The sequence below is a fragment of the Salvelinus fontinalis genome, chromosome 10 (genome assembly GCF_029448725.1).
Source record: "Salvelinus fontinalis isolate EN_2023a chromosome 10, ASM2944872v1, whole genome shotgun sequence".
NCBI classification, from domain to species: domain Eukaryota; kingdom Metazoa; phylum Chordata; class Actinopteri; order Salmoniformes; family Salmonidae; genus Salvelinus; species Salvelinus fontinalis.
This window is the reverse complement of record NC_074674.1, coordinates 23,126,668-23,149,109: the sequence shown is the minus strand read 5'-3', so window position 1 is coordinate 23,149,109 and position 22,442 is coordinate 23,126,668. Positions and strand designations below refer to the sequence as shown.

Below are 22,442 nucleotides of genomic sequence, written 5' to 3'. Positions count from 1 at the left end.
AAAACGCTGTCTCAGGTGCCGCTCCAGAATCTCCCATAAGTGTTCAATTGGGTTGAGATCTGGTGATTGAGACGGCCATGGCATATGGTTTACATCGTTTCCATGCTCATCAAACCATTCAGTGACCACTCGTTCCCTGTGGATAGGGGCATTGTCATCCTATGGGAGCATAGCCATGGTAGCCAAAATTATGGCCTACCCAGCATTTGTATACATAACCCAAAACATGATGGGATGTTAATTGCTTAATTAACTCAGGAACCACACCTGTGTGGAAGCACCTGTTTTCAATATAATTTGTACCCCTCATTCACTCAAGTGTTTCCATTATTTTGGAAGTTACCTATATATATCTGCTCTACACTGAGTGTATAAAACATGACAAACTCTTTCAATGACATAGACTTACTAGATGAATCCAGGTGAAAGCTAAGACCCCTTATTTGGGCATCTGTCCTCCCAGAGAATTGGAGTAATACACACACACACACTCAAACATGGTCAGTAGACACTGGCGTTGAGGTTCCCCCGGAGGTTGGGCCCCCCAGAAAGTATATGAACACCTCATAAGCCATGAATTACTTGTTTTTTATCACAGGAAATTTGCTTGAATGTCAGGACAATCGTTGTCCGGTAGGGAAACTTTATTTTTCTATTTGAAAAAAAATATTTTGTTGCATTATTTGAGTTTAAAATGTACATTTAGGGGAATTTTATATGGAAAATATTTGGTTTTGGAATTTTCAAAATACTTTCAATATTATTAATTTCCATGTCGGCTTTATGCCTTTATGCTCCATGACTCTGGAGATTTGGTGAACTCTGTCAGATTAGTGTAAAATCCTAAATGAATCAGGATTGAGCAGGGTCATCTATACCATAAGGACCCCTTATTCATGTCCTCATTACATGTAGCACAACAAGACCACTCATGGTCTGGAAAGTTCTATACTTTTGATAGGTGTAAACAAACAATATTGGAATAACTAATAGAATATGAATTTTGGTTAAAATATGTTACATTTAATTAGGTTTAAGAGTCATAAAGCAACTGAAGAAAACTAAATTGCAACTCTGTATGCCAAAGATAAGAAAAATCTACATAAAACATCAACTCAGATTTTTGTCTAACGTCCACTCCGTCAGAGTGCTGAAAGATCTGATAGAATGGTTATGTTTTTATTAAGGATTTACAAATGTATAGTTTTCCATATTTTACAAATGTTTGCATTGAACTTTAATTTTTAGAGGCAAAAATATGTCTGTTTTCAGAATCTGTTGTCAACTCTGTCAGTGGCTTGTCAACTAAACTCAGCAAAGAAAGAAACGTCCCTTTTTCGGGACCCTCTCTTTCAAAGATAATTTGTAAAAATCCAAATAACTTCACAGATCTTCATTGTTAAGGGTTTTAACACTGTTTCCCAAGCTTGTTCAATGAACCATAAACAATTACTGAACATGCACCTGTGGAACGGTCATTAAGACACTAACAGCTTACAGACGGTAGGCAATTAAGGTCACCATTATGAAAACTTAGGACACTAAAGAGGCCTTTCTACTGACTCTGAAAAACACCAAAAGAAAGATGCCCAGGGTCCCTGCTCATCTGCGTAAACGTGCCTTAGGCATGCTGCAAGGAGGCATGAGGACTGCAGATGTGGCCAGGGCAATAAATTGCAATGTCCGTACTGTGAGATGCCTAAGACAGCACTACAGGGAGACAGGATGAACAGCTGATCGTCCTCGTAGTGGCAGACCACGTGTAACAACACCTGCACAGGATCGGTACATCCGAACATCACACCTGTGGACAGGTACAGGATGGCAACAACAACTGCCCGAGTTACACCAGGAACGCACAATCCCTCCATCAGTGCTCAGACTGTCCGCAATAGGCTGAGAGAGGCTGGACTGAGGGCTTGTAGGTCTTTATTTTATTTTTATTTTACCGTTATTTTACCAGGTAAGTTGACTGAGAACACGTTCTCATTTGCAGCAACGACCTGGGGAATAGTTACAGGGGAGAGGAGGGGGATGAATGAGCCAATTGTAAACTGGGGATTATTAGGTGACCATGATGGTTTGAGGGCCAGATTGGGAATTTAGCCAGGACACCGGGGTTAACACCCCTACTCTTACGATAAGTGCCATGGGATCTTTAATGACCTCAGAGAGTCAGGACACCCGTTTAACGTCCCATCCGAAAGACGGCACCCTACACAGGGCAGTGTCCCCAATCACTGCCCTGGGGCATTGGGATATTTTTTAGACCAGAGGAAAGAGTGCCTCCTACTGGCCCTCCAACACCACTTCCAGCAGCATGTGGTCTCCCATCCAGGGACTGACCAGGACCAACCCTGCTTAGCTTCAGAAGCAAGCCAGTAGTGGTATGCAGGGTGGTATGCTGCTGCCTGTTGTAAGGCAGGTCCTCACCAGACATCACCGGCAACAACGTCGCCTATGGGCACAAACCCACAGTCGCTGGACCAGACAGGACTGGCAAAAAGTGCTCTTCACTGACGAGTCACGGTTTTGTCTCACCAGGGGTCATGGTCGGATTTGCGTTTATTGTCGAAGGAATGAGCGTTACACAGAGACCTGTACTCTGGAGCAGGATCAATTTGGAGGTGGAGGGTGCATCATGGTGTCACAGCATCATCGGACTGAGCTTGTTGTCATTGCAGGCAATCTCAACGCTGTGCGGTACAGGGAAGACATCCTCCTCCCTCATGTGGTACCCTTCCTGCAGGCTCATCCTGACATGACCCTCATGCTTGACAATGCCACCAGCCATACTGCTCGTTATGTGCGTGATTTCCTGCAAGACAGGAATGTCAGTGTTCTGCCATGGCCAGCGAAGAGCCCGGATCTCAATCCCATTGAGCACATCTGGGACCTGTTGGATTGGAGGGTGAGGGCTCAGGTCATTCTCCCCAGAAATGTCCGGGAACTTGCAGGTGCCTTGGTGAAAGAGTGGGGTAACATCTCACAGCAAGAACTGTCAAATCTGGTGCAGTCCATGAGGAGGAGATGCACTGCAGTACTTAATGCAGCTGGTGGCCACACCAGATACTGACTGTTACTTTTGATTTTGACCCCCCTTTTGTTCAGAGACACATTATTCAATTTCTGTTAGTCACGTCTGTGGAACTTGTTCAGTTTATGTCTCAGTTGTCGAATCTTGTTATGTTCATACAAATATGTACACAAGTTAAGGTTGCTGAACATTAACGCAGTTGACAGTGAGAGGACGTTTCTTTTTTTGCTGAGTTTACATCACTGATCGAGGTTCCCACCAAGCCTCAGTTTTCCCATCTGATCAACCATTTGGCTCCCAAGTGGCGCAGCGGTCTAAGGCACTGCATCTTAGTGCTAGAGGCGTCACTACAGACACTGGTTTGATTCCAGACTGTATCACAACTGGCTGTGATTGGCGCGCAATTGGCCCAGCGTCGTCCGGTTTAGGGTTTGGCCGAGGTAGGCCTTCATTGTAAATAAGAATTTGTTTTAACTGACTTGCCTAGTTAAATAAAGGTTCAATAAATAAAACCAATAGACAAGTTTGTCTATTCTTAGTAGCTTTAAGTCTCATGTAGTAGTCCAACTCACTAAGAAACACAAGTTGGAATCAAAGTTTAAAGTTCTAAAGATAAAGAATCTCTCTCAATTATAACACACACACGTATAAAATCTCATTAGCTCATTTCGCACTCTCTTGGCCATTAGCGGAGAGTTTTATACAGATAGTTGTTGCTTTGGAGGGGTGTTTGTTACACCTCTATTGCAGTGACAAGTACTTTGAGGCACTTCCCGTTGTCATGGTGAGGTGTATTTAGCGTCCCAGTTTCCATAGGGAAGATATTGTTGTTGTGACAAGGAAGTTGTTTAACACAATTGTTGCCAGGGTTTGCCCTGGTTGTCAGTAGTTACCACAGCCAGATAAGGGTTAGGCATGAGGTTAGCAGTGTTAAGGTTAGGTTTAACATCATATTTTAAGAAGATAAATTGTAGAAATAGGTGGGGTTTAGCCATAATTATGACTTGGTGGCTGTGGTAACTAGTGACAACCACTTGCCCTCCAGCCGTAATTGACATTCACTGTGTCACTTATTGGACAACTGATGACTAACAGTTACCACTATAAATGTTCCTTGTCACATAGTTTGTAAACAGGTGTGGACTAACAGTGCAATGCTTACTTTCACGTCCTTCCCAACAATGTAGAGAGAAGGAAAATAAAGAAATACATCTTTTTTTAATCTCGCATAGCTCATTGGTACACCCTTGTGGTTGACTATATGTATCTATTGTAGGTCCTAGGATACAACAATGAATAATGTTGAACAAAGAAATACCATCAAAGGCTACCTTACAACTTACTATAATGAACACCTTGTGAAACAGCTGTGAAAACTAACCTGGCAATATTTAAATACATAAACTTTTATATTTTTTGGTACTGTGGTGACAAATTTATTTTCCCTGATTTTTGTACACTCACATGGCAATCATAGACTAACATACAGCCTTTTGGTGTGTGGAATATTGAGGAGGTGGTTGCTGTGTGGGTGGGAGGTTCTGCCTGTTCTCAACAGGCAGCCAGTCTCAGAAGGGGGACTTGACGAGGGAGACTGCAGTCTAGCCACTGCTGCTCTTTGTTCTGAGTGTTTGCAGTGCTAGTGTTTTTAGTTAATTTGTGTATCTCACATTATGTGCCCAGTATGATAGAGCAATAAAACTCTTAGCAGATAATGACAACAACAGTAGATGATGTAATGAAAAGTTGGAAGGTGGTTGGTAATGGAGGACATCAGGTGGATCCACATTTGGGTGTTGGGCAGAACCCCTAGGTCCTGGAGAACAGGAGCAGAGTTAATGGGAACAGGGTAGGAGACAGAGACATAAACAAACACACAGGTTACACTTTACTGTGAGAAAATGTGATAGATTAGTGAAGTGTTATAAATGGGAGACTTTTCAACACTTTTGAAAGGTATAGCCTACCTCAAGCTTGTCCCCCTCCGATTCAGGGCACAGAGAATCAGACTGATCCGAACTCACTGGTTCTGGTGGATGGGCTACCTCCTGGGGGGCTTGGACAGCCAGTGGTCCTAAAGTCATTTGGAGAGGCAGATTTTTTTTTAAATATTCACCTTAACAGATGGTGACCCCAGCTAAGAGCGAAAGAGCAGCAATGTTTCCCAGGTCTCACCTTCCTTTTGTCCTTCTTCCAAACCAAGTAACTCACCCGGATGTAGTAGCACTTGGTCCCTCTTCTTGATTCTGCTCCGGTAGCTCTCCTGCACCTTGTCGATGTTCAGTCTCACCTTGATTGATAACAGGAATAAATGCAATTATATTTCATATTACAAATACATTTCTTACATATCACTTGGAGGGCCAGAAAATAAATTTTGGACAATCATTTTTACCTGGTCAAAAACCTCCACATCCTTCTCAGTCCGTGCCTGAAGGTAGTACACAAAGGCGTTCTGATCTGGTTCGACAACTTCCACCACATCAGGTAGGGTTTCAGTGATCTGAAAGTACATCATACAAAAATAGCAATAGACAAACATCACTAAGTCAATCACACATTTGAAAGACTTCAGTATATGGAATAATTGTATATACAATTGCATTGTTTACCTCAGTCAACAGCTGCGGCTCCCGTCCGTACTCGGTGGAGGCCTGGATGCTAGTGTTGTGTGCAAAGAGAATTATCTTCAGGTTGTTCTCTCAACCTTCCTGGTACCAGTCAAGGGACTTGCCCATGGCAGTCTTGAGGCTCTGGTTGGTCCATTCACCAATCCTGGAGGGGGTAGGAAGCGATATCTACTGACAATGTAAGATTTTGAAATCTGTTTGATTATGTACCAGGGAAAAACAAACTAATTGTAAAAAAAAAAAAAAAAAAAAAACATTGGTGACAGAATATAATATCCGTACCTTGTTCCAGTGTTCATGATCTCGGTCACTCAAGATGACCTCAGGAGAACCGTGTGTGTAGAAGATGTCTGTCAATCGCCTTGAAGGTGGCCTCGTCAGTCTTGTCTTTGATGGGTATCATACAAAACAAAAATCGATTTTTTGGTTTCAAGCCTTTTTAATGGGTTACAGAAGGGAATTTAGAGTTAAGAATGTACTCCTCCTTTACTGACCTTAATGGGTATTGCCTCCATCCACTTGGTAAAGTGATCGGTCGCCATCAGACACCAGCTGTTGACATTCCTGGATTTCGTGAAGGGTCCGATGAGGTCCACCCCTAACCTTGTAAAGTGTTAGAGAGAAGATTACTTTATTCTTACCCGTATCTGTGTCATACAGTATGCAGATTTTCATATTTGTAAGGATACTGACACACACAATAATATTGAACTCTGCTGTGGTCAAATAAAGCAACCATTACAAATGACTTATCAGGGCAAAATTTTAATTGGGACACTTACCAATCATGTCACATGGTGAAACAACTTTGATGGGCTTCAATTCCGGTGCCACAGTCTTCGCCTTCTCAAACCTCTGACAGGCTACACAGGGTGCTGACCTTTAAGCAAAAAGTGACAAATTGAAACATTGTGTGCTCTCTGATATAACATTCATTGAAATCATAATCTCAGATATAATAGAATGTGATTCATAAACAATAGGTTATTTCAATTGCCCAGCTGTTCACCTCCTTGACAATTCCCTGTCAGAATAAGTGTATGTTGATTTTGGCAATCATGCACTTCACTCCAAATTGGCCAGCATGCATCTCAGTCAGCACAGCCTCCTTCGCCTTAGTAAAATTTACCCTCCTGTCTGGCTGGCCATCCTTCCCCCGTAGGTACATGTGATTGTCTAACAAGTTGGAAGAAAAGAGTTGCTGAAATACTCAAGTCTAAGTACATTTGCACTGCTGTCTTTTTGTCGGTCTTCCACTCTTTATGGCTGTCTAGCGAAGACACCAGGTTAAAGGGCATTTTGAATTACCATAATTGCTTACACCGATCCATTTGATTGATCAAGGTTAACTTATAGCTAGATACCTCAATATGACAGGCATAACTATATCAGTGGAGGCTGCTGAGGGGAGGAGGGCTCATGATAATGTCTGGAATGGAGTCAATGGATTGGTATCAACCACATGGAAACCACATTCCATTTACTCCAATACAGACATTATGAGCCATCCTCCCCTCTGCAGCCCCCATTGAACTATATGAATAACTAGCAACATGTAGATGACAAACTAGCTAGATGATAAATGGTTGTAGAAAAATGGTTGTACATAGTGTGGCGGTTTCGGCGCCATGATCTTGGTAAGGAAGGGTTTACGAATACAAACACACCACCAGTCCACGTGAAGGGTTTACATGGTTATTTTTTTATCAGGTACCGGCAGTGTTCCTGATATACAAAACTCAAACAGAGTAAATACATCGTCACCAGTGGAAGGTCCACCACTCTGCGTCTTTGGAGGTTCACTCCATGTTGAAATCTTCAGTTCCCTTATTCCGGTAAACCTCCTTCTCCACCTTATGGTCAGTCTCTCCAATAGCCTCCTCCTCGTTCACCTCCCGGGGTCAAAGGACAGACCAAGAAAGCAAACCCAGGGCGCAGTTAAGTAGAGGCCCCTGATTGGTTTCACCTGTCTGCCGTTTAGTCTCCAATTACAACTGGAGACAGGTGTGGCTGTTCTGCTGCAGTCTGGCAGTTTCCCCTGAGCTGTCCATAGTCCTGCCTCTGGGGAATACTTCTCATTGCCCTGGCAGCCAGAAAACACAGAAACCTCGCAGGCACATACCATCCATCCACCATACAACCCCTGAAACCGCTACATACCTTCCCCCTCAGCGTTGACCCTGTGGTCAGAGCGGTCGAAGAAAACATGGCATGCATACGGGACATGGCATCAGCATTACCATGTTTAGAACCCGAACGGTGGACGATCCGATAGTGGAACGGCTGGAGGCTGAGGAGCCACCGGCTTTAGTGTCCTTATTCTGCTTCATCCAGGTGAGGAGAGCGTGATCTGTCATCAACACAAACTTGCAGCCCAGAACATAATATTTCAAGGACTTCAGAGCCCATTTGATTGCCAAACACTCTTTTTCCACTGTTGCATATTTGGTTTAGCTAATGTACATCACACAGGATGTTCCTCTCCCTCCACTTCTTTTGCGAGAGTTACAGCTCCAATTCCAGTGTCCTGTGCATCTGTCTGTACAATCACAAGTTTTAGAAATCCGTTGAATACAACACAGGCCGCGCATAAGGGCGTTTTCAATTTCTGAAATGCCTCTTCGGCCGCAGTGTTCCACTGTACCATGGCAAGTTTGGCCGTCCGGGTCAGGTCACACAGGGGTCCTGCAATGATTGATGAAATGTCTGTAACAACAGGTTATTCCCAGGAAAGCCCTTACCTGTTTCTTGTTCACTGGTTGAGGCCAATCCTGGATCGCAGCAAACTTCTTCTCTTGTGGTTTGATCAACCCTAGCCCTATGGAATAGCCCAGATACTTTGCTTCACTTACACCCAGCGTGCATTTCTTTGGGTTGGCTGTGAGTCCTGCTTGTTGAAGGGCGTTAGTACACTGTTAGTCATATTAGGTGCTCTTCCCACGTGACTGTGGATTATCACATCGTCCAGCTAGGCTGCAGTATAGGATTGATGTGGTCCATCAGCCTTTGAAACATTGCAGGGGCTCCATGAAGTCCAAAGGGCAGTCGCACATATTCGAACAGCCCGTCTAGAGTGGTGAATGCCGTCTTCTCGAGAGCTGCCCAGGGTCAGAGGAACCTGAAAATACCCTTTGGTTAGATCAAGTGTACTGATGAACCGGGCATTTCCCAGTCTTTCAATCAACTCATCTATTTTCGGCATGGGATAAGCATCAAATTCCAAAATAGCATTCAACTTACGGAAGTCATTACAGAATCGTTGTTGTTGTTGCCTACCCATCACCACCTGAGGGTCGTCCCGTAAGGAAGTCCAGGATTCAGATGGAGGTGTTCAGTCCCAGAGTCTTTAGCTTAGTGATGAGCTTGGAGGGCACTATGGTGTTGAACGCTGAGCTGTAGACAATGAACAGCATTCTCACATAGGTTTTCCTTTTGCAAAGTGGAAAAGAGAAGTATGGAGTGCAATAGAGATTGCGTCATCTGTGGATCTGTTGGGGCGATATGCAAATTGGAGTGGATCGAATGTGTCTGGGATGATGGCGTTGATGTAAACCATGACTAGCCTTTCAAAGCATTTCATGGCTACAGATGTGAGTGCTATGGGGCGATAGTAATTTAGACAAGTTACTTTGGCGTTCTTGGGCACAGGGACTTGACATTTTCATCAAGTTCTTGACATTTTTCGTATTGACTGACCATGTCTTAAAGTAATGATGGACTGTCGTTTCTTTTTGCTTATTTGAGATTGTCACGTTCCTGACCTGTTGTCTGTTATTTTTGTATGTGTTTAGTTGGTCAGGGCGTGAGTTGGGGTGGGCATTCTATGTTTTGTGTTTCTATGTTTAGGCCATTGGTAATTAGCCTTATATGGTTCTCAATCAGAGACAGGTGTTTGTCGTTTCCTCTGATTGGGAACCATATAAAGGTAGGGTGTTCACACTGTTTGTTTGTGGGTGGTTTTCTTCCGTGTCTGTATTGTATGTTCGTACCACACGGGACTGTAGCGTTTTGTTTGTAGTCTATTCCTGTTCGTGAGTTCTTCGTGTTATATGTAAGTTCTCTATTTCAGGTCTGTCTTCGTTCGTTTTGTTATTTTGTAATTATTCCCAGTGTTGTTTCGTGCTCGTCTTCGTGGTTGAATAAATTCTCAATGTTCTCAAAATCCGCTGCATTTTGGTCTGATCCCTACCCTACAAGCGTTACAGAGATGTTCTTGCCGTAATATGGACTTGGTCTTGTACCAAATAGGGCTATCTTCTGTATATCAACCCTACCTTGTCACAACACAACTGATTGGCTCAAATGCATTTACTTTTAACAAGGCACACCCTTTCACACGTACCTTCACACAGGTGTGAACATTCTACAGTGGTCCCTGAAGCGTACGATCATACCCGTGTGATTAGAACGCTTATTTAGAACGCATTTAGAACGACCCGTTTCGAACAATCAGCATTTGAGCTGGCCACACTGTTTTTTCAGAAAGTATTTACACAAACACAGTCCTTACAAAGTTATGTCCAGAATGTGAGGAGTTTGTTTTTGGATACAATGTTCAGATATTCACAGAGGTATCTATAGCATAACACAATTATCCAAACTGGAAAAATATAGGCTACATTTGTCCAAGCGCTAACTGAGGAAAGATTGACGCAACACAAGCGGTCATATTTTTATTACTTTGGCTGACATAAACTACAATATGAATTAGCTAATAGCAATTACTATTTATAATTAATCACATCACAGGTGAGCTCACCATTGATCGAAATAATTGTCTAACACTTTCTAGAAATCGGAAGTAATCCGACGATGATTAGTTTCAGCGAGCCGCCATGCTAGATAATAAGAGATTAGTTTTGTCTGTTTATAGTATGCATGTTGAAGGGGTGTGTCGTCTACCATCGTTCACATCCCACCATTTACTTCCTGAAGTTCTCAAAAAATGAGGGAACCATTACTCACCTCATTTTGTTATGACATCTTTGGTCTGACAGACGATTATGTGAAACCCAGAATGCATTGTATGTCAATAAACATGGCTCCACACATAGCTGGAATTAGCTTAGCTCATCATAATCAGTACAACCTTCAAAAAGTATTTTACACACATAATATGTGCCCATTACAATCTATGCACGAATCGGAATGCATGATTTATCATCGGTACTTGAAAACATGTGAATAAAACAGTAAACATATCAATAATTACCACACAAAACATTTCTGGTAGCGATTTATTGATACAAGTTGAGTGTGCCGTCAGTCAATCACGTAACCTCTCACTCCCACTCTGAGCCATTCAGTGTTGTTGTTTATGTATGTAGATAGTGAGCTAAGCTGTAGCATTAGGAATGTCTTTCAAAAGGAGACAGCTCACCAATGCGGAAATTCTGGAGATTTTTAAATATTCTGACAATGAGTCTGAAAGTTAGGAATCAGATTCTGACAGTGACAGTGAGGAGCTGCCCCCCAGCAATTGAGAACCCTGAATCTGAGAACACCTTGTCCACTGACCAAGTCCCAGGTCCCTTTGAAGATGTTGGGAGTGATGGAGGCTGACCGACAGTGGATGAAGTGCAGGAGTTCTGTGGTAGCTGGAAGGCCGCTAGCCATTTCACCCCTCCTGGCCCTGCTGTTTGCTTTGATGAGTCCCAGTCTGGAGTGCAATGTCCCTTGCCATTTCCATCTGAGGCAGTGCTTCAAATTGTTTCTGACAGAGGAGCTGGTGGGAAACATAGTAGAGACCAATCGCTATGCCTTGGAGCTACAGGAGAAGAGAGAACCAGGAGTGGGAGGGATACCCACAATTAGTGAAATGTATACCTTCCTGGTGACAGTCCTTCTCATGCAGATAGTAAAGAAGAACTCCCTAAGATAATACTGGAGCACAGATCTTCTGTTCGCAACTCCCTTCTTTGCCACCCTCTTTTCCCAAGATCGCTTCCTAGTTCTGCTGCAATGACTGCATTTCGTCAACAATGCTTCTGCCATCCTAAATGACCCGTTATACAAAATAAGAAATGTTCTTACCAGCCTGACAATAGCATTTGGTTGAGTCGTTGTGCCAAACATGGACCTATGCATTGATGAGTATGAGGGGCTTGGGGTGTCCGGGTCCGTGGTGATGACCATGCTGGCTCCTCATCTCAGCAAGGGACACACTTTGTATGTGGACAATTGTTACAGCAGTCCCACACTCTTCCAGCATCTGCTCTGCAGAATGTAGCTAGGTACCTAATCATTGAGTATAACACCATAAAGGTTATGAAATGAGTAACGTTACCTCGCGTGTCCGCGGATATAAGGAATATACACAAAAAGACTATGCTACAGTAGAAACGACATAACACCATGCAGAAATTATTATAACGTAATAAGGCACTTACTTTGATAGAAACGCACGCATTTCCAAAGTTATTATTGGTAATGAAAACAACTATGACTGCGATGCAGGCAACAGACGGTAGATGTGAACACGTGTGTGCAGGACGGGAGATGCGCAAATGTCTGCAGACTTGAACTGCACAAACAATTGGGAAGTGCTTGGGGAATTTTGTCCCGGTCAGAAATGTCTAAAACATTAATTGGTCCACAAAGGTAAAAATTATTACTTTGATGTGAATGAATGAGGAGGCGGAACACACCTCAATTCAAATAATTTGAAATTGAAAAGTTGAAAAAAGCCTATAAATAAAAACAGGCTGTGTGCCTTGGTTTGAGGGCCGCGTAGATTAAATATACTGTTGCGTATCAATCACATTCCGGAATTAAGATAACGTTCTAACATCACGTGCATAAAATAACTCACGCTGGGGGCGACCGTTAAAGATATTTGGAACTCACACATGAATTGGTGAATTGAAATGCATTCCAGGTGACTACTTCATTAAGCTGGTTGAGAGAATGCCAAGAATGTGCAAAGCTGTCATCAAAGCAAAGGGTGGCTATTTGAAGAATCTCAAATATAAAATATATTTTGATTTGTTTAACACTTTTGGGTAATACATGATTCCATGTGTTATTTCATAGTTTTGATGTATTCACTATTATTCTACAATGTAGAAAATAGTAAAAAATAGTACATCCCCGAAGACGGAAAATTAACAAAACAGTTTGACATAGAAACACTGGATTTCCGGCTTTTTTACATGTGTATTATGTTTATTAATACCATTCCACCCATGAGGCTACTAGGTCATTTGACTGCAGTAAAGGCCTATTGAAGCTGGTGGCTTATGTGGTAAACACCTTAATGCCATCGGATAAGTCCCGAACCATATTCTAGTCTGTTCTTGTGATAGAGTCCTGTAGCTTAGCATCGGCTTCATCGGACCACTTGCTGTTTGATTTTTGCTTGTAAGCAGGAATCAGGAGGATAGTAATGGTCAGATTTGCCAAATGGAGGGTGAGAGACAGCTTTGTATGCGTCTCTGTGCTTGGAGTAAAGGTGATTTGGCCTCTAGTTGCACAGGTGACGTACTGGTGGAAATGAGGTCAAATGGATTTCAGTTTTCCTGCATTACAGTCACTGGTTGCTAGACGCGTCGCCTCTGGATGAGCATTTTCTTGTTTGCTTATCGCCCTATACAGCTCGTTGAGAGCGGTCTTAGTGCCAGTATCGGTTTGTGGTGATGAATGGGAAATATACATAAACTCTCTTGGTAAATAGTATGGTCTACAGCTTATCATGAGGTATTCTAACTCAGGTGTGCAGAACCTCGAAACTCCCTTTAGGCCTCAGTCCTTAGATTGCAATATCTACTAAGCTAACATAATTAATTGTTTTAAGATGGTCATAAAATGTAGCATTTAGCTATTTTAATTCGAATTTTAGGACTCCTGTAAGTGTAAATAAAAAAATAAAAAATGTATCTGATGAAACATTGAATTTGGCGTTTACCACTATAGCCCATAGAAACGCATTGAATAACATGTTCATAAATGGCAAAACAGACAGTCAAAAAATGTATCATAAGGAACAAGGTTTTGAAGTGTCTGTCACATATCTGAGAGATATAAGAAAAAGAAGAAAAAAAAGAAAAAAAAATTGGGGGGGGTGGATCAGCTTAATATTGCGGAAAGAATGTTGCTTCCAATGTAATTTTCTGCATCATTTCCAACCCCCCATATTTTTTGGGGCAAATATATATATCCATTCACGTATGCATACATATACACATATATACATACACATACCTACATAGACATACATACTTTTTTAAAGAGTATACCTTTATTATTATTCCCCGCAAACCCTACCACCGATCCCCCAATTGGAGTAAACTGATAAACATTTCTGTTTTTACCTTCAATTTATACATCTTATACACATTTTACAGACACAGTCTACTTTATAATAGTTCTCTCTTGTTTGTTCTTAGTCCTTCCTCTATTTCTGTTGTCCATCCAGTTTGATTTCCACTTGTAACTGTGCTATTTCACAATAGCTCCGCACCTATACACATTTCACAGATCCCGTATGCCCTACATTGTTTATCTTGTTATTAGTCCCACCCTTCAGCTCCACTCAACCTTTCCCATCTATCTTCCAACATCATCCATTTCGGATTTTTATTTGCCATATATTTTTCAACTGTGCTGTGATGCTTCACAAAAGATTTGAATCTTCCTATTCTCAAAGCTTCCACGGATTGTAAATTAAAAATAACATTTTTGCTAAAATAATTATTATATTATTGATTGATTGACTATGGCTTTTCAAATCCCCCAGTATTGCTATCTGTAGCGTTAGTTCTACGCAAATGTTGCAATTCTTCAACCATTCTAGGACTTGTGACCAAAAACGAGCTACATGCGGACAATACCAAAATAGATGGTCTAATGACTCTGCCTCCTCACAGCAGAATCTACAGAGCTGGGAAGATTGTATCCCCCATATATATAACATTCTATTAGTTGCAAGAATTTTGTACAATAATTTAAATTGAAAAATTCGAAGTTTTGAATCCGGCGTTGTTTTGCGTATCAATTCATAAACCATGTGCCATGGAATGGGTACATCGAAAATCTTTTCCCAACTATTTTGCAATTTATATGGCACAGCTGTAAGGTTTTTGGTCCTTAAATGAAATTGGTATATGTTTTTATTTACCACACTTTTCTTTAACCATTTATGTTCTTTAATATAAGGCCGACATACAAGTTCCTTACTTTTATCCCCTTCCACCTGCCTCTTCCATTTTTGTGGTAATGCTGCAATTAATTGGTTGTAATTTTGGGTAGAGCAGACATTTCCATATGTCTGTGTTAGCTGCATGTGTGACATTACTCCACCAGTCCTATTTATGATATCATTCACAAAAATTATACCTTTTTTAAACATTTCTTCGATAAATACAGTTTTTTTATCAATTACTATATTTGAATTTAACCACAAGATTTGTTGTACTATTTGTTCCGTCCTTTCAGGTGGATTAAACTGAAATTGCAACCAACTTTCTAAGGCTTGTTTAAAAAATAAAGATATTTTGGAGATTATTTCCTTTTCAAGCAACCGAAAGTGAGCAGGTGTAATCTGAATAAAGGGAAAAAGGCCCTTCTTGAACATAGGATGAGACATTCGTACCAATCTACTAGAGAACCAGTTTGGATTTAAGTATAACTTTTGTATGACTGATGCCTTTAGTGAGAGGTCTAATGCTTTAATATTTAATCATTTCTGCCCTCCGAATTCATATTCGTTATATAAATAGGCCCTTTTAATTTTATCTGGCTTGCCGTTCCAAATAAAATTGAATATTTTTTGTTCATATAATTTAAAAAGCAGGTCACTAGGTGTAGGCAAAACCATAAGCAAATAGGTAAACTGTGATATGATTAAAGAGTTAATCAGGGTGATTTTCCCACAAATAGACAGGTATTTTCCTTTCCATGGTAGCAAGATCTTATCTATTTTTGCTAACTTTCTATAAAAATTTATTGGAGTGAGATCATTTCTTTCTTTTGGGATTTGTATACGGAGTATGTCCACATCACCGTCAGACCATTTAATTGGTAAACTACATGGCAATGTAAAATGTGTATTTTTTAGTGATCCAATACGTAATATGGTACATTTATCATAATTTGGTTTTAATCCAGAGAGGATAGCAAATGTATCTAGATCCTCTAAGAGGCCGTGGAGAGATTCTAGTTGTGGTTTGAAAAGAAAACATGAATCATCAGCGTACAATGACACCTTAGTTTTTAGGCCCTGGATTTCTAATCCCTTAATATTAATGTTTGATCTAATTTTAACAGCTAACATTTCGATGGCAATAATAAATAGATATGCCGATAGTGGACAACCTTGTTTTACTCCTCTAGATAGTTTAAAACTTTCTGAGATGTAGTCATTATTTACTATTTTACACCTAGGGTTACTATACATAATTTTTACCCATTTTATAAGAGATTCCCCAAAATTGAAATATTCTAGGCATTTATATATAAACTCCAGTCGTACTTTATCAAAAGCCTTTTCAAAATCAGCTATGAAAACCATGCCTGGTGTCCCCGATATTTCATAGTGTTCTATTGTTTCCAGTACTTGCCTTATATTATCTCCAATGTATCGTCCATGTAAAAAACCTGTCTGATTAGGATGAATAATATCTGACAAAACTTTTTTTATTCTATGCGCCAAGCATTTTGCTAGGATTTTTGCATCACAACACTGAAGTGTAAGAGGTCTCCAATTTTTTAAATGGACTGGATCTTTATATATACCACTTAGGTCCTGTTTCAGTAATAATGATATCACACCTTCTTGTTGCGTGTTTGATAATCTATCATTTATATAGGAGTGGTTAAAACAAGCTAATAATGGTCCTTTGAGTATATCAAAAAAATGTTTGTATACTTCCACTGGTATGCCATCCAGTCCTGGAGTTTTCCCATCCTTAAAGGCCCCAATTGCATCAAGTAGTTCCTCCTCTGTAATTAGGCCTTCACATGAGTCTTTCTGTACAGATGTTAATTTTACATTATTATTAGGGAAAAAATCCATACAAACGAAAACGAAAACGAATTTTACCCTCTATCCACTTTTACAATTTTTACAGACTGGTACTGGGTTACCTTCAGACGACTCCCATGAAACTTGTGTGCATTGTACAGCAGAATAACTGACCCCTTCATGTTCATGAGAGTCTCCAATTTCGGTGTTGGTTACATATTAGTTTGTAGCTCCAAGGGTTCAGTCTAGACAGTCGGTTTTGTGAGAAGACCTCTCCGAAATGAGGACGTCCGCGACAGAGTAAAGGCTGTAGATGTCGTAGAGCCAACCACCAAAACTGTCGTGAGAGTAAACACTATTTCAATATTGGTGACATATTAGTTTGTAACTCACACGGTTTAGTTGTAACAGATGATTTCGTGACACTTTTCTTGTCCGGATTCGCTCATGTGTAGAAAAGCGCTGCTTTCACAAGCTCCGTGTTATGGAATAGGCTCATACTTTAGGGGATTGACCTGCAGCGACTACAAGAAATGGTAAGTCTTGCATAAACACACAGGGAGCTATTCAATATTCAAAATAACGTCACCGTGTGACGAACGTGTGCGTCAATCGACTCCTTCATATTAGAGATTGCGCACCAGCTGTTGTTAACAAAGACGCACACCACCCCCTTGAGCTTACCCATCACTACTGTTCTGTCCTAATGATGCATAGAAAAACCAGCTAGTTGTACCTTATCCATGTCTTTGTTCAGCCAAGTTTCCAAAAAATATAAGATATTACAGTTGTTCAGGTTCCGTTGATAAGATAGTCTCGAACGGAGCTCATCCAATTAGTTCTCCAGTGATTGTACATTTAAGTGATATTGCCCTTGAAGCCGGTGTTTGGAGGATATATTGGCACGGGTGTTGTTAGGCCCAAGACGAACCGTGCCAATATATCTCACAAACACCGGCTTCAAGGGCATTATCACTTTTATACAACAGGTTACCAACATATTCAAATAATGATTGACATATTTTCATTAAAAACGTTATTTTGATGAATTTATTCATACTATGTCATCCTTCTACAAGATATAGTCCTGACACAAATCTAGGGCTGCTACCCAAGCCGGCTGGTAATCCATTCTATCAGCTCGGTTACAAGACACAATCCAGTCGGTCAGTCTTTTTGTTCTGTATCTATGGACAGCCGTTCGTTCTAAATGTTCCATTGCCATGCTGGCTGGTAATGTTCTTATCCCTTGCTTGCTAGCTAGCCAACAATGGCTAAATTACAGTCACGTCAAACAGTGCAGCCAGAATAACATCAGTAGCTGCATTTGCATTTGTTTAAACTGTTTTCTAGTGACAAGTATTTGACTGGCATAGAAAATGTGCTCTCTCGTCATAACACTGTTGTTCAGAGGAGCTAGCCAACAACACCGTTTCAAACTGAAGCTGGAAAGACAGCAAACTAGCTGCACTTGGTTTCGTTTGACCTTTTTTCAATTGACATTTCTTTGTATATATCCATAAAATGATGCCAGCTGATTCATGATTTAGACTGGCTGAGAAACACGGCCTGCCTGTCTGCCTCGTCCCAACTCCCGACACGTTCATTACTACGGGACAGCTGGAAATCGAATTTGAATATTGAAACAATGTTGCAAATGTCGGAGAGACAGAGAGCAAGGTTTAGACAAATCTCCACTGTTGAAAACTAAATGTTGGTCTAAAAGAAATGTGAGATCATGTCTAGATGCTTTTTATAGTGGAAATCAAGTTTATAAATTGCCTGGCTGGGCTGATGAGACAGTGGATTGCGCAGTCAGATGGAACAGAGTAAATAGGCATTTCAACGTCTTAGATTTAGCCGGTGGTAACTTGTGGAATAGACACCGTCTGGAATGTTCAAAAAAGTTACGATCACCACAAAAAAACAGGAGCCTGTAAAACGGCCACTATACACTGAGTCTACAAAACATAACACCTTCCTAATATTGACTTGCACTCAATATTAAATCTAGACTTGGTTTCCTCTATCATAATTGCTCCTCTTTCACCTCAGCTGCCAAACTAACCCTGATTCAGATGACCATCCTACCCATGCTAGATTACGTAGATGTTCTTTACCATTCAGCCATCAGATTTGCTACCAATGCTCCTTATAGTACACATCACTGCACTCTATACTCCTCTGTAAACTGGTTATCTCTGTATAGCCTTCGCAAGAGCCACTGGTTTATGCTTATTTATAAAACCCTCTTAAGGCCTCACTCACCCTATCTGAGATACCTACTGCAGCCCTCATCCTCCACATACAACACCCGTTCTGCTGGTCACATTCTGTTAAAGGTCCGCAAAGCACACACATCCCTGGGTTGCAGCTAACCACTGGAATGGGCTGCAGAAAACACACCGTCTCTTCATTCAAACACTCAATCATGGACATTCTTACTGACAGTGATGGCTGCTTCACATGACGTATAGTTGTCTCTACCTTCTTGCCTTTGTGCTGTTGTCTGTGCCCAATAATGTTTGTATCATGTTTTGTGCTTCTACCATGTGCTGCTGCCATGTTGTGTTGCTACCAGGCTGTGTTGTCATGTGTTGCTACCGTGCTAGGTTGTTGTCTTAAGTCTCTCTTTATGTAGTGTTGTGGTTTCTCTCGTTGTGATGTGGGTTTTGTCCTATATATATATATTTTTTATCCCAGCCCCCGTCCCCGCAAGAGGCCTTTTACCTTTTGGTAGGCCGTCATTGTAGGGCCTAACTGACTTGCCTGGTTAAGTGAAAAAAATAAAAAAATTGAAGTGGATTTAACAGGTGACATCAATAAGGTATCAAAGCTTTCACCTGGATTCCAGCGCCATTCTTCTTTCAGGCAAGCCAATATCAGAACTGTGTCCGATGCCGCTAGCAGCGCAACAGTACACCAACCATGGGTAACCAATAGTTGGCATGCTGCTGTCAGCTACACCCACAAAAATACTATAGTATACTATGGTATTAAAACCCATGTTGAAGTGTTGTATACACAACCAGTCTGTTAAGCAGATGTGTTTTCTGGGGTATTCTGGGACAGTATATGAAACCTCTGGACCTTCTCTTTCCAGGGCTCTCTTTCCTAAATCCCAGTCCTACAGTATCGAGCTCCAAATAGCCGCCTGATACGATAGATTAAGTTTTCCATATTCTACCAATCCTTTGTCATGAACACGGAGACTCAGCTGCATTGATCCCCCAAAAAATATTTTATTATTTCACCCTTATTTAACCAGGTAGGCCAGTTGAGAACAAGTTCTCATTTACAACTGCGCCCTGGACAAGATAAAACAAAGCAGTGCGACAAAAACAACACATAATTACACATGGTTGTCATGTGTTGTCCGGTCCTCTGGCAGTCTCTATGGGGGTACCACAGGGTTCAATTCTCGGGCCGACTCTTTTCTCTGTATACATCAATGATGTTGCTCTTGCTGCGGGCGATTCCCTTATCCACCTCTACGTAGACGACACCATTCTGTATACTTCCGGCCCTTCCTTGGACACTGTGCTATCTAACCTCCAAACGAGCTTCAATGCCATACAACACTCCTTCCGTGGCCTCCAACTGCTCTTAAACGCTAGTAAAACCAAATGCATGCTTTTCAACCGTTCGCTGCCTGCACCCGCACGCCTGACTAGCATCACCACCCTGGACGGTTCCGACCTAGAATATGTGGACATCTATAAGTACCTAGGTGTCTGGCTAGACTGCAAACTCTCCTTCCAGACTCATATCAAACATCTCCAATCCAAAATCAAATCTAGAGTCGGCTTTCTATTCCGCAACAAAGCCTCCTTCACTCACGCCGCCAAACTTACCCTAGTAAAACTGACTATCCTACTGATCCTCGACTTCGGCGATGTCATCTACAAAATAGCTTCCAATACTCTACTCAGCAAACTGGATGCAGTTTATCACAGTGCCATCCGTTTTGTTACTAAAGCACCTTATACGACCCACCACTGCGACCTGTATGCCCTAGTCGGCTGGCCCTCGCTACATGTTCGTCGTCAGACCCACTGGCTCCAGGTCATCTACAAGGCTATGCTAGGTAAAGTGCCGCCTTATCTCAGTTCACTGGTCACGATGGCTACACCCACCCGTAGCACGCGCTCCAGCAGGTGTATCTCACTGATCATCCCTAAAGCCAAAACCTCATTTGGACGCCTTTCCTTCCAGTTCTCTGCTGCCTGCGACTGGAACGAATTGCAAAAATCTCTGAAGTTGGAGACTTTTATCTCCCTCAACAACTTTAAAAATCTGCTATCCGAGCAGCTAACCGATCGCTGCAGCTGTACATAGTCCATCTGTAAACTACCCACCCAATTTACCTACCTCACCCCCCATACTGCTTTTATTTATTTACTTTTCTGCTCTTTTGCACACCAGTATCTCTTCTTGCACATGATCATCTGATGATTTATCACTCCAGTGTTAATCTGCTAAATTGTAATTACTCGATTTATTGCCTACCTCATGCCTTTTGCACACATTGTATATAGATTCTCTTTTTTTTCTACCATGTTATTGACTTGTTTATTGTTTACTCCATGTGTAACTCTGTGTTGTTGTCTGTTCACACTGCTATGCTTTATCTTGGCCAGGTCGCAGTTGCAAATGAGAACTTGTTCTCAACTAGCCTACCTGGTTAAATAAAGGTGAAATAAAAAATAAAAAAAATGGTATAAACAAACGTAGAGTCAATAACACAATAGAAAAATCTGTATACAGTGTGTGCAAATTAAGTAAGGGGGTAAGGCAATAAATAGGCCAATAGTGGCGAAGTAATTACAATTTAGCAATTTACACTGGAGTGATATGTGCAAATGAGGATGTGCAAGTAGAAATACTGGTGTGCAAAAGAGCAGAAAAACAGAAACAAATATGGTGATGAGGTCGGAAGTTGGTTGGATGGGCTATTTACAGATGGTATGTGTACAGCTGCAGCGATCGGTAAGCTGCTCTGACAGCTGACGCTTAAAGTTAGTGAGGAAGATATGTCTCCAACTTCAGTGATTTGTGCAATTTGTTCCAGTCATTGTCAGCAGAGAACTGGAAGGAAAGGTTGCCAAATGAGGTGTTAGCTTTGGAAACAGAACATCTCCGTTATACTATGTACACTATAGTTTTTACTTACACTTTTTAGATACACTTTATTTCAATTTAAGATTATATTTATTAGTCAATCCAGTCCTTTCAGAGCCATCAGTGATGATAGCTAGGAATCAGTTTGTGACTAGAGGTCATCAATCACATTGTCCATATATTTTTGTCTGTCAATTAACTAATCAACCAACCAATCATCCAACAAATAAATTAACCAATCAACCAATCATGTATTCTCTCTTTTCCAGGCAACCCCCTGTTGATCAACTCATCCCAGCAGCCGGACCTAACGGTGTCACGGACCTACACCAGCCCCATCTGCTTCCAGGACTCCATGGATAAAGAACTCATATCTCAGGAGCCTTCGCTCTTCGACCCCCTGCCCGACCTCAAGGTCAAAGTTCACTCCTCTTTCATGGTGTCCCTGGGCGTGTCAGAGAGGGGGGCCGAGTACCACATCCAGAAAGCCCATCCCCAGACCTTCCCCCGGGGACTGGCGCCCGACTACAGCGGTGTGGGGTTGGAGGGGACCCTGAGAGGAAGGAGGGAGAAGACCCTCCTCGGCCCCCTTGCCCCGTCTACGCCATCCAGGCTCCCACTCAGGACGGCCGGGGTGTTCGGACACGCGGGAGGGAGGCTGGTGGTGCCCAATACAGGTGAGGGTTGTGATTCG

General features: G+C 41.6%; 1 protein-coding gene across 5 annotated transcripts in view; it reads left to right on the top strand.

Moving 5' to 3' along the window:
• Window positions 1–22,442, top strand: part of LOC129863842 (netrin receptor UNC5D-like) — a 323,353-nt gene that overhangs the window by 264,749 nt on the left and 36,162 nt on the right. For all 5 annotated transcript variants that reach the window (XM_055936165.1, XM_055936163.1, XM_055936166.1 and 2 more), the window contains one exon: window positions 22,018–22,425. In XM_055936165.1, coding sequence (XP_055792140.1) covers window positions 22,018–22,425 — 408 coding nt within the window. The remainder of the gene's footprint in view (window positions 1–22,017; window positions 22,426–22,442) is intronic.